Here is a 13,003-nt window from a genome sequence, read left to right on the forward strand (position 1 = left end):
TTTGTACCCAGGAGGCAGAGGTTGCAGTGAGCCGAGATCGTGCCACTGCACTGCAAACTGGGTGAGAGAGTGAGATCCTGTCTCAAAAAAAAAAAAAAAGAAAAAGAAAAAGAAAGTGGCCACCAGGAAGGGCAAGGGAATGGATGGGCTGGGCCAGGAGCCACTGAGCAGCAGGAAGCCTGGTGGGTGCTGCTGAGCTGGAGGAGGAAGGCTGGGCTGCCCTCACCCCAGGAGGAGCCACGGGGCTTCCCTCTTCTTCCCAGGGGCCAGCGCAGGACCGACACTTGTCCTCACATGGGGACTAGCCACCACTGGTTGGCCTGGACACAAACACACTCAGCCCAGGGCAGAGGGGGCCACCAGCTGCCCAGAACACAGGGCAGGAGGGAACAACATGAGCCCTATCCGGCTTTGACAAGGGTTTTATTTGCAGTCCAGTGAGGCAAAGGGTTTATGGAAGAAATGTCTTATGCAGCCTCCAGGACAGGAAGGTGATGTCCAGTGGTACTGAGTCACCAGGAGACGGGCAGGGCTTGGCACTGGGGGCCGAAATAATCCTGCATAGGCCTATCTGACTGGGCTCAGTCCTGGAGACGACCCAGGGGCCCCCAGAGACCCCTGGAACACAGTCTCTCTACTACACTCAGCCTGCTTTCTCCAAGGGGACATCATGCCTCAGCCCGAGACAGGGACTCACCCTCCCCTGGGCTCTAGTGGGGGCTGAGCCCCCTGCAGCTATAGAGGCATCCCCCTACTAGTGTCTCTGCAAGGCCAGGAGCAGGGGCTCCGGTTTGGGGGTTCTTGCAAGCAAATGGATTTGGCTTTGGATGGCGGTGCCCCAGAATCAGTGCTGGGTTCTGAACACACACCCCAAGGCAGATCCAGAGCCCCAGGCCCCTTCTGCCCCTCCCCTGGGGGGGCGTCAGAGCTGTGTGTGCTGCAGGTGGGGAGGGGGCTCCGTTTGCTTATCTAGACATTAAGCAGCAATTGGAATCAACTCCCCTTATTCCATGACCCCTTCTAGAAAGCCCACCTCAGCGTCAGACTGCAAAGCAGAAAACCACAGGAGGGGGAGGCTGTGTGGATGTCCCTCCTCCTCCCCCAGACTCCCCAGGGGCCCGAGTTCCCCACAGAAGTGGTGCTGCCTCCACCTTAGGCAGCTTGAGGCCAGAGCAGTGCGGTGACCGCAGGTGATGGTGGGACAGCCCAGCTCAGCCCTGGCTCCTGTCCCAGTGCAAACAGCTCTGACGGCCCGCAGGTGGAGGAGGATGGGGCGTGAACTCCCACAGAGAACCCCCGAAGCGGACACAGGCGCTCTACCAAGACAGCTTTATTGGACACACTGAGCTCCGCCTGCCTCCCGCGGGGCCATCTTGTCGGCCACGGCCACATCACTTCTGCCTAGACGACTGTCGCTTCCTCCCTTTTCGTCTTTTTATCTTCAGGGACAGCAGACAGGCTGGGCACAAGGTGAAGATCTTATTTTTGATCTGGAATTTACAAGTTTCTCATTTTACTTTCCCATGGGTGGAGCTTGGATAAGGTTTTCTCAGGGGTTGTCTGTAGTCCCTGGTTCTTGGGGACCTCAGAGACAGAGGGCGGCAGGCGCCTTCCTAGCAGGGCAGCAAAAAAGGAGGCCCAGGCCTCTCCCCGGACAGTACCCAGGCAGGTGTGGAGGTGAGGCTGCCAGGCCCAGAGTTCCACCTCTGTAGCCCCTCAGACTATTCCTCTGTGCCCTGCCCCTCCCTTGGCGGCCGTGCCCCTGTCCCTCTGACACCCGGGCACCCACCTCTATGATGTTCAGCTGCTCCACACTGGAGGCCACCCTGAACTCAGGGGCGCTCTGGCGGTACAGACCATCTGCAACAACACAGAAGCCGTGCTGTGAGCTAAGAGGCAGCCCAGCCTGGCAGACCGAACGGAGGCTGCAACCGTGACGAGGGGAGCTTGGGGGCCCCCAATCCCCATGTATGTCCAGCACTGTGCAGGAGCTGGGTCAGAAAGGAGGGGGCTGAAGCCCTGCAGCCACCCTCCCTAGGCTCTGCAGCACCCCCAGACCTGCTGACCTTGTGTGTCTTCCGGCTCTGGGCTCTCGATCTTGTCCATAAGGTCATTGGAACTCCACTTGGTGATGTCCTTGGGGAACATTTCCTCTGTGTCAGACAGGTCCTCTGGAGAGGAGAGAAGGAAACTCAGGTGGGACTGGGAACAGTGGGGAGGCCCGGTTTCCCGAGGTGGGGACGCCCCTGTGTGCCCCTGTGTACCCCTGTGTTTGGCTCTGCTCTGACCCCTCCTCAACAGGACGGCCGCATAGCCCCACACCTTGGGCTTCTTCCTGACCATTAAAAAATAGTGGTAACATTCACATAACAAAATTCACCATTTATAAAGTGGCATTTAGTATATTCACGATGCCGTGCAACCATCACCACTATCTAATTCCAGAACATCTTACTTCCCTAAATGGAAGCCCCATATTCGGGAGCAGTGAGTCCTCAGTCTTGCCTTCCTTAGCCTCTGGCCACCCCCAATCAATTTTCTGTCTCTACAGATTTGTCTATTATGGACATTTCCTATAAATGGAACCATACACTTGTGTCTGGCTTCTTGCACTCAGCACAGGGTTTCTGGGGTTCCTCTATGTTGTAGTGTGTGTCAGATGCTTCATTCCTTTTTACGGCTGAACCATAGTCCATTGCATGGACACAGCACTTTTGTTTACCCACTCATCAGTTGATGTTCCTGTTGTTTTTTTTTTAAAAAAATGCTATATTGGCCAGGCGCAGTGGCTCATCCCTGTAATCCCAGGACTCTAGGAGGCTGAGGCGGGTGGACTGCTCGAGGTCAGGAGTTCAAGATCAGCCTGACCAACATGGTGAAATCGCATGTCTACTAAAAATACAAAAATTAGCCAGGCATGGTGGTGTGCACCTGTAGTCCCAGCTACTCAGGAGGCTGAGGCAGGAGAGTCACTTGAACCTGGGAGGCAGAGGTTGCAGTGAGCTGAGATCGTGCCGTTGCATTCCAGCCTGGGTGACAGAGCAAAACTCTTGTCTTAAAAAAAAAAAAAAGCTACATTTAGGCTGGGGGTGGTGGTTCTTATCTGTAATCCCAACACTTTGGAAGGCCGAGTCAGGTGGATCACCTGAGGTCAGGAGTTCAAGACCAGCCTAGCCAACATGGCAAAACCCTGTCTCTACTAAAGATACAAAAATTGGCCAGGCATGGTGGCATGTGCCTGTAGTCCCAGCTTCTCAGGGGGCTGAGGCATGAGAATCACTTGAATCTGGGAGTCAGAGATTGCAGTGAGCCGAGATCACACCACTGCACTTCAGCCTGGGCAACAGAGCGAGACTCCATTTCAAAAATAAATAAATAAAAAAAAAATAAAAAATGCTACATTTACTTTATTCCATCTTTACCATTTTTTAAATTTCTTACATATTTTATTTTTTGAGGTCTTGCTTTGATGCCAAGGCTGGAGTGTAGTGGCACAGTCATAGCTTACTGCAGCCTCGACCTCCTGGGCTCAAGTGATCCTCCCATCTCAGCCTCCCGAGTAGTTGGAACGACAGGCATGCTCACTACACTTGGCTAATTTTTTTATTTTTATTTTTGTAGGGACAAGGTCTCTCTACGTTACCCTAGCTGGTCTTGAACTCCCAGGCTTAAGCGATCCCAAAGTGTCAGGATAACAGGCTTGAGCCACCATACCCAGTTCCTGTTTTGCTAAATTGACAAATAATCATAATTGTACATATTCATGGGGTACACAGTGATGTTTCAATACACCAGTGTATGGTGATCAGATTAGGGTAATTAGCACATCCATCATGTCAAATATTTATCATTTCTTTGTGTTGGGAATGTTCAATTTCTATCTTCCAGCGATTTGAAATTACGTATTACTGTGGTTTAAAAAAAATTTTTTTATGTTTGGTATTGACAGGGTTTCGCCATGTTGCCCAGGCTGGTCTCAAACTCCTGGGCTCAAGTAATCCACCTGCCTCAGCCTCCCAAAGTGCTGGGATTATGGTGTGAGCCACTGCGCCTGGCCTAATACATTACTGTTAACTCTAGTCATCCTGCAGTGTCACAGAACTAGAACTCATTCCTCCCATCTAGATATAATTTCATATCCTCTAACAGGTCTCTCCCTGTCCCTCCACAAAAGCACAGCTTCAGAAGTGCTGCTATGAACACCACCTCCAAGACTCCTGCTTCCGCTCCTCTGAGAACTTCTGCCCAGGACCACCAGGCTCATGGCTACCGTCTGACTCTGGCACTCGCTGGCCCTCCTCCAGCTCTGGATGGGCTCCTGGGCCCATTTCCCCAGAACACTGCTGCCCTGGTACTTCCTGCTTTGCTGTCTCTTTTACAGCATTTTCTACGTTAAATATGTATTTTCCTCTCATCAGGGTCAGAGAGCCACCTGGGAGGGGAGAGACGCCAAGAGGCCCCTTCTCCATCCTGGGCAAGGCCCCTGGTGCAGAGGCCAGCTCAGGAGTCCCCAGCCACCATTCCAGGTCCTCCAGTTCCAGGGCCAAACCAGGACCTTTCTTCTGCCTGGACACTGACTCCCCAGGTTCCTTCCCTCGATGGCAGCTGGCCAGTTAACCAAAATGCCACCTTATTTGGCTCCTGTGCCCCTCCAAGCCACAGTGGTGACATGAGATCTGGTGCTGCCTGTGTCTGCTGAGTGCCTATGGGCTCGCCCCCGTCCCTTTCTGAGCCTCTGACCTGCTGTGTGAATTTTGGGCTGGCTCAGCCACTGGCTTGCAGAGGGACCCAAGCCCCCAACCCCTACACCTGCTGGCCCCTCCGGCTTCCTGGAGCGGAATGGCTGGGGCACGAAGCAGGCGAGCACTGTATGCATGCCTCTTCCTGGCACAGGTGGTGCATCTGCTGTGTGGTCATGCGCTTATTTTGGGACAAGTGGGAAAATGGGCACTTCACATGTTTTCTGCTTATTGCATTTCCTAAAGTGCCTACATTAGATGTGGTATTAATTTAATCAAGAAAAAATAAGGTAAGTACAAAAAATTAGAAAATTAAAAGAAGTTATGCTTCCATGGAAATAAATTCACATACGGAATAAAGCTGTAGTCTGATGGCGTATCCTTATTTGGGGTTTCAAGAGCGCAGTCCCCATCTGCCAGGCCCACAGCACATCCTGATATCAGGTTAGGGTAAGCCTGAGACCCCAGACTAAAGGGAACAAGATGACTTCATCTCATCCTCTGTGCATCGCCCCAAACACCATGCTGTCCACCTGGGACAGCGCAGGAGTAGGGACCGGATATAGAACAGTAACAGGCAACACCCGTATCAGTCCACACCCACACCCTAAGCCCTTTCAGACCCCTCCACACCTCGCCCAGGAAGGCCCCAAGGACTGCAGGGCGCTGCCTGCCTACCGTGCGCATCGAAGAACTCGTCGTCTGAGCTCTCGTCCGAGTCCCTGGCGATACTCTGCATCCTCCACTCCGAGATGCTGTGGCGGGAAGGACTCGCTGGAAGGCAAAACCTCAGAATGACCGCCAACTGGAGAGGAAGGGCCCAGAGGCTGCCCCGAGCTGGCAGGAGGCAGGGAGGGCAACCCACAGGCCTGACAAGCATCGCAGAGGCTGCCACAGGAGCCAGGAAGGTTCCAAAGAGAATGAAGTGGGTAAATGAGTGAGGAGCGGCCTAGGCTCATCTCCTGTCTGCCTGGCAAAAGGCAGTTGTGTCCTGGGGAGCATGTGTGGGGAAGAGCATGACAGACATAATCCCAGGACATGGGGTGAGACAGGCCTGGGTCCACTCCTGGGCCTCTGACCTCAGTCTGACCAAGAGCAAACTCCTGAAATTCGGACACAGCAGGGCCCAGGCGGGAGATGAGTGAGCCAGGCCTGCCTGCTGGAGAAGCTGGCTCCACCCAGGATGCCTGGGTTGATCCTTTCTCTCAGGGTCTGAAGTCTCCCAGGGTCCCCATCAGGAGGGATGGCCCCTCCACAGCACTGCAGGAGCCCAGCCACCTCCACTGGCTCCTATGGGCAGCACTGTCTTCCCTGGGCATGGAGGGGAAGTGTTGGGGAGCCTGCTGGGGCAGGGCCCAGGCTTCCCCGTGTGGGAGGACTAGCCCAGGACTCTGACTTCCTCTGGGCTTGGTGCCTCAATGTCCATCGGAAAGGACTCTGAGGAGGTGCAGTGATCCAGCAGTAGGTGGGGCTGCCTTGTGGGGAGGGACCTTGAGTGTGGATGGCAGGTGGCACAGGGGCTCACCTCCCCGCTTGGACGACCGAGACGACTTGGAGGATGTGGACCACTGTTTCTTGAGGCCCCGCCCCACCAGGGGCTCCCCATTGCTGCTGCTGGGCTCCGGGGGCTCCCCAGAGGCCTGGTCCGAGGCGGCTTCGTGCTTGACGAGCTCGGTGGCCTCCTCACCATCCTCATTGAACTGGGCCATCTTGCGGGAAAGCATGAGCTGCGCCTCCTTCTCCAGCTCCCGGATGTTCTCCATGCTCAGCCCATACCACTCGTCCTGCCAGCACCAGGCCTGCCGGTGAGCCCGCACCATCACCCTCCGTAGTCCTGTGCCCCCACGGGGATTGGAGAGGGAGAGAGACGAGGGGATGGAGGTCAGCACAGGAGCCTGCACGGACGTGTGGGCCCAGGCAGGGGCTTTAGGAGGCTGCACCCATGTTGCAGGTCAGACTAAAGTCACTGCCTGTCTGTGCCTCAGTTTCCCCATTTGTAAAATAAGGGGACTGGCTCACAGATGTTCTCACAAGCTCACAGTGGTTCTATAATTAGAGTGGAGGGGCCTCCCAAAGCAATGTGTCCAGTCAGAAGCCATAGTTGGAAGGGTGCAGTGGCTCATGCCTGTAATCCCAACACTTTGAGAGGATGAGGTGGGAGGACAGCTTGAGCCCAGGAGTTCAAGAACAGCCTGGGCAATGAAGCAAGACCCTGTCTCTATAAAAAAAAAATTAAAAATTAGCCAGGCGTGCTGGTGTGTGTGTAGTCCCAGCTACTCTAGAGGCCGAGGTGGGAGGATCACTTGAGCCCAGGAGTTTAAGCCTGCAGTAAGCTATGATTGTGCCACTGCATTCCAGCCTGGATAACAGAGTGGGACCCTGTCTCTAAATAGGTAAATAAATAAGAAGCCACAGTTAATTTTCTGGGAGTTTCCTGCCACAGGGGAGGTAAAATAGGACTTCCTGAGAGTCTCCTGTCTCAGTGTCTGGTATATTTTTCCTGTTGAATTTCCCATGGAAAATCCAGTTCAAGTTCAAACTGGGTTGGTTCTCCTTTTCTTTTGTTTTTAAAAAAATGCTTTTAGTAGAATATATTATGCACATGAAATATATAAGCATATATTATACATATAAATTAAGATGTAGAATAACGTAAAAAATATATATCTTTTAAAGTGTAAAAAACAATTAAAGGGCCAGGCATGGCAGCTCACACCTGTAATCCCAGCATTTTGGGAGGCTGAGGTGAGAGCATGGCTTGAGGCCAGGAGCTTCAGACCAGCCTGGGCAACACAGGGAGATCCCCCATCTCTACCAAAAAAGACAACAACAAAAAAATAGCCAGGCATGGTGTTGTGCGTCTGTGGTCCCAGCTACTTGGGAGGTAGAGGTGGGGGGATGGCTTGAGCCCAGGAGTTTAAGGCTGCAGTGAGCCATGATCATGCCACTGCACTCCAGCCTGGGTGACAGAGTAAGACCCTGTCTCAAAATAGTAATAATAATAATAATAGAATTACAAAGACTAAAAGCAGACTGGGGATTGCCTTGGGCCAGGGTGGGATGGGGATGACGTGAAATGGGAACAAAGGACCTTCTGGGGTGATGAATGCTCTGAAGTTGTGCCCAGCTGTGAATATATTAAAACTTACCAAACTGTTATCTTACAATGAGTGAATCATATGGTATCTAAAATTATGCCTCAATAAAGCTGTTTAAAAAACATTAAAAAGCAATGAGACATCCACATCCACAGCTCCGGCGAAGGAACACACCATCACCAGCGACAGGGAGCCCTCCACTCGCCCGGTCCCTGACAGTTGGTCCTGAATTTTGCTTGTCATGTGCTTTGCCTTCTGGTCTCAGCACACAGATGTGTTTTCCTGCACACTGTATCAGGCTGGTGTGGCTGTTGCTGAATTTCGCAGCTATGTATCACGCTGTATTTTTCCGCCACTTGCTTCTCTGGGTGAGTTTTGTCCATGGATGCGCGTGTGGGGGCTTTGGCTCATCAAGCTGGGACCGTGTGGCACCAGTGTGTGTGTGAAATGCCACATTCCATTGATTCCTTTTCCTGCCAATGGGCCTTTGGCTAATTTGCATTGTTTCTCCATTTTGCTTTCACAAACCTGCTGCTCTGAACATTCCAGAACAGGCATGGGGATTTCTCCAGGGGACAAACCCGGGAGAAGCAATCTCAGGGCATGTACCCCTGCCTCCCCTAGAGCATGCTAAGCGGCTTTGCGAGCAGTTGGGCCACGCCAGCCTCCCAGGCTGGTCTCCTGTGCACCCTCTTTTCCTGCCTCCTCACTTCCCACCTCTGGCTTTGCTGAGTCTTCCTTTCTAAATCCCATCCATTCTTAAAGACATCTCTGTGGGATGGAGTCCTGTGTCCCCTGCCAAGTCCCAGGGGGGCCTCAGGCGTGGCACACTGAAGAGCCTTGGTTTCCTTTTCTGGGACCGTCTGCTGGCCTCACAGGGCTGCCAGGAAGGGCCGCATCCCTTGCTCTACCCTATATAGGGAAATGCCTCCCCCTGGGGTGAACGGAAGGGCTGGGACATGCACGACATCTGGGGCCAGGCAGTAATGAGGACAGCTGAGAGCTGTCCCAACTCCCAGGAGTCACCTCCTCAAGGTCCCCAAGAAGCTCAGCGCAGCTCACATGAGTTCATGAGATCATCCCCGTGATGTTATAGGACTAGTGCTCACAGTTGTCATCAAGCCCCACCTATGTGCCACACCCCATCTTTGGTTCTGAACTCACGGTCTCAGCCCACAACAGTCCGATAGGATTGGTGTCATTACACCTATTTTACAGAAGATAAAAGCAAAGCTCAGTGAGGCTGAGAGACCACAGAACCACTACGTGTGAGTCAGGCCTGGACTCCAAAGTTGTCTTCTTTCTTCCCACCAGTCACAAGTTCCTGCTTTCTGAGGGGAGAACTGACTTTCAGGGAGCAGGGGAGTCTCTGCAGCTTGGCCAGGATCTCAGCTGCTGCGTAGGGCTGGGGAGGGTCAACGGGACCCACAGAGCCGGAGTGCCAGGAGCTGCAGCCTTAGTAGGTCTGCTGGGTGTCCTGTGCAGGGCTGAACCTAGAGAAGCCTTGAGGAGAGAACCCTCAAGTCACCAGCGCTGATGTATTCAGGTTCCTGAGGTCGAGAAGGGCAGTAGGGGATGCCTTGCCCAGGATCGGTGAGCCCCTCCCAGTCCTGCCCATATGCTCCTCCACTCCTCATATTCCCTGGGAAGTGAGAACCACCATTCCCATTTTGGGACTTCAGCACTAGGGTTGCAGGTCCCAGTCTGTGAGCCCTGGGTAATGGAGAGAGGCAGGTTTGGGCCAATCTAAGCTCCCAAGGGATTAGAGAGACGGATTGCAGGAATGCATCCCTCTCAATGGATGGGACAGCTTCTTTCTCTTCCTGCCACCTCTCCCAGCTGCTGACTGACACTGAGGTAGCCCTTCTGGAAAAAGAATGGTGGACAATGTGTCTGAGGGTTCTTCCCTGGGGATGGAGGTGGTGACATCATCACACCCGTTGAGGCCCCGTCCACGTCTCTGTTTCTCCAAATGGAAGACCGTGTCCTCGGACCCCAACCCTTTTGGGTACACACCCAACCTTCCCTTGGGGTCGCAGCCTCAACACTGAACATGGCTGTCTAGTGAGACACCCCCCTTGCTGATGCTAAGAACAGGAGGATGTTAATTCAGGACGAGGGTGGCTGGGATGGGAGGCAGATCTCGTTCAGCCCGTGTTGGGTCTCTGCTTCCTCCTGCGTAAGTGGGGTGACAATGCCTACCCTCATGAGTCATCATGAGCCTGTGTGACATGCGTGATGTGTACTGTCAACAGTGTGGCTCTGTTCATTCTTAAATTAAGTCACCCTTGCTCATGGCATCACAAGGTGTCTGGCTGGGGTGCCTTTTTATCACGGGCCTCAGGGACTGGAACCAGCCGTTGGACTGACGTCATGTTATAACCTCAGCAGAGTGGGGTTGAGGGCTCTAGGTGAGGAAATGGCACTCACTGCACCAGGACACCCAGGCCATCTGCTGTCTACCTGTTCCACGGGCACCTACTCTGGCTAGGCTGGTGTGGGTGTGAAGGCCACTATGAAGTCTGAGACACCCTGCTCCTGGGAGCTTCCAGCCCAAAGAGGGAGTCTGAGCTGTGACCCTGGGTTCTGGGCCTCCTCGAGTAGAGGAAACAAAGGCCTGGGAGCCCAGAGACCCAGGTGAGCAGCAAGGAAGCTGTCCCCAGGGGCTACTCAGACCTGTGGAGTGTGGGCTACACTTTATCAAATGCGAACCAGGTCAGGAATGTCTGGGGGCAGTGCCTAGGGCTTCTTCATCCAGTAACACATACTGCTTGTCTCTGCACGTGCTCGTAGGTATTCATGGATGCCCAAGATAACACATGGTTGCGGGGTAGTGGGGAAGCTGGAAATGGGCTTGGTGTCACCTTCCCAGAACAACAGAAATGCAGACTCCCAGGCAGACATGCAGAGAGAGGAGGCAGACAGGCAGGTGACAGGAGACAGAAGGGTTGGGTGGCCCGGCCACTGCCCACCCAGCATGGGGTGTGCTCTGTGCTCACCGGTGTCATGGATGAACCTCTCGATCTTGGACTGCATGCCCCAGTAGCGGAACTCCACCTTGCAGAGCTTGTATGCACACATGATGGGGAAGACCTGCTTCTTGTACTCCTCGATCCAGTTGTCTGACAGGGGCCCCCGCTGGGTCTTGGTTGACTGGAACAGTTTGGGGTCCTCTTCTGTCTTATACTCATTGTGGGGCACAGGGTCTTTGACAATGTCGATGAAGTCTGTGGGAAAACCCTTAGAGTGGCCACTTCAGCCCTGACCTCAACCTCCACCCACATCTCCTCTCCATGTTCCTCTACCCCCAAATCCTCCCAGGATTCTGGGCCTTGCCCTGCCAGAGAGACTCTGGGGAGTAAGGATCATGTTCTGGGCAGCTCTGACCTCAATATCCTTGACAATGGGGCTTGCAGTTTCCTTGGTGCATTCATTCATTCAGACAGGAGTCTTGCTATGTTGCCCAGGCTCAAGCACTCCTCCCACCTCAGCGTCCCAAAGTGCTGAGATTACAGGTATAAGCCAATGCACCTGGTCCCTTGTTGCCTTTTCAAGTCACTTCAGCAAAACCCATGTTCTGAGTGCACTACCTCTTGGCAAAGCAGATAAATAAGGCAATGAGGAAACACTGGGGAGATGAATTTCCATGAAGAATACAGGGTGTGAGGAACAGAAGAGAAGGCTGGGAAAAGCTTCCCACAAAGATGGTGTTTCAGCCAGAGGGGTGGAATCGAGAGGTCAAGAATGTCTCAGTAGCACTGGCCCTTGAACAAGAGGTGGGGGTTTCTGGGGAAGGAACCACCAGGGTGTCTGCGTGGGGAGAAGGATGGCAGTGGTCACAGAGCAATGGGGATGCCCTGGACATGCTAGCCATTTCTCTCCAAGCTAGGAGCCCAGGTAGTGCCCTGAGGGCCAAGTGGACCCAGGTATAGGTCTGAGGTTGAGAGGGACGCAGGCAGGCTGGCCTGTTGGAAAAGCCTTCCTGGACAGAGACCAGAAGAGATGTCTGCAGAAGCCTACAGGGGGTGTCTGGCCAAGCTTGCTTTGGGCTGGGCCTGAGAGCAGGGGCAGATGCCACAGAGGTAGGGGTGCAGAAAACAGGGTTAGGGGCTGACAGGACCTGGTGAGGGTGACAAGAAGAGGGGTGATGGCTCTGGGCAGGACGTAGGCCAGGCCACTTATGATCACAGGCTTCCCCTCCACAGGGGCATCTCAGAGCCCTCCCATGGCCACCTCCCACGGTGGAGGCAGAGCCCTCCTGTGTGCTCACTCCCAAGGCACATGTGTGTTGGACAGGACTGGAGCACTCACTGAGTGAGAGAGAGCCCTAGGAAAGGGTTTGTGGCTCACAGAGCCCTTTTTTATGGTTGGGTCTGCTCTAGCCAGGCCCTTGGCTACCTCATTTTCTCCAATGCATGGGCCCCTCTGTATCCAGGCTGCAGACTGCAGACACAGACATCAGCTCCACCAAAACCAGAAGGGTCGGGAGCGAGTCTGAGAACCACAGAATGCCAGGAGGGATGAGAGCTCTTCCCGGAGCAGACCACATGCCCTGCCCATGCGGGCCGGCACAGGAAATGTCACAGAGACTTAGGACCCATGGCAGCTGGCCTCAGAGGGAGCCTGCAGAGCTCTGGCAGTGTCAGGGCTGCCTGCTATGGGAAGAGCTATGTACCCCCCAACCCCAATTCCTATGCTGAAGTATTAAATCCAGTGCCTCAGAATGTGATCTTATCTAGAGATAAGGTTTTTAAAGAGGTAATCAAGTTAAAAGTAAGGCCATTAAGGTGGGTCCTAATCCAGTATGACTGGTGTTCTTATAAGAAAAGGAGACACAGAGGCAGACAGACACAGAGGGGAGTGACCACGTGGCGACCGAGGCAGAGATTGAGGGATGCTTCTACAAGTCAAGGAGCACCAAGGACTGCTGGCAAGCACAGACACTGAAGGGGCCTGAACAGAGTCTCCCCCAGGGGGAAGAGCCCACATGCCGTGATCTCAGACTTCGGGCCTCCAGAGCCCTGAGAGAATAACTGCATGTTGTACAAGCCACTCGTGCTATGATGCTTTGTTCCGCAGACCCAGGAAATCCCAGCAGAGGTAGGGGGTTGGGCCTGGAGCAGCTCCTGGGGCATGGACACCCACCCCCAACCTGGCATGCCCTGC

The 13,003-nt window shown here is 53.9% G+C and overlaps 1 protein-coding gene across 1 annotated transcript in view; it reads right to left on the reverse strand.

Moving 5' to 3' along the window:
* PITPNM2 (phosphatidylinositol transfer protein membrane associated 2) overlaps nt 1–13,003 on the reverse strand; it is a 166,606-nt gene that overhangs the window by 15,627 nt on the left and 137,976 nt on the right. Inside the window, exons 6-10 of the mRNA XM_025401014.1 lie at nt 10,837–11,064; nt 6,265–6,573; nt 5,418–5,513; nt 2,067–2,171; nt 1,790–1,860 (exon numbers count right to left, since the gene is read on the reverse strand). Of these exons, the coding sequence (XP_025256799.1) occupies nt 1,790–1,860; nt 2,067–2,171; nt 5,418–5,513; nt 6,265–6,573; nt 10,837–11,064 (809 nt within the window). The remainder of the gene's footprint in view (nt 1–1,789; nt 1,861–2,066; nt 2,172–5,417; nt 5,514–6,264; nt 6,574–10,836; nt 11,065–13,003) is intronic.

Source organism: Theropithecus gelada, chromosome 11 (genome assembly GCF_003255815.1).
Source record: "Theropithecus gelada isolate Dixy chromosome 11, Tgel_1.0, whole genome shotgun sequence".
NCBI lineage: Eukaryota > Metazoa > Chordata > Mammalia > Primates > Cercopithecidae > Theropithecus > Theropithecus gelada.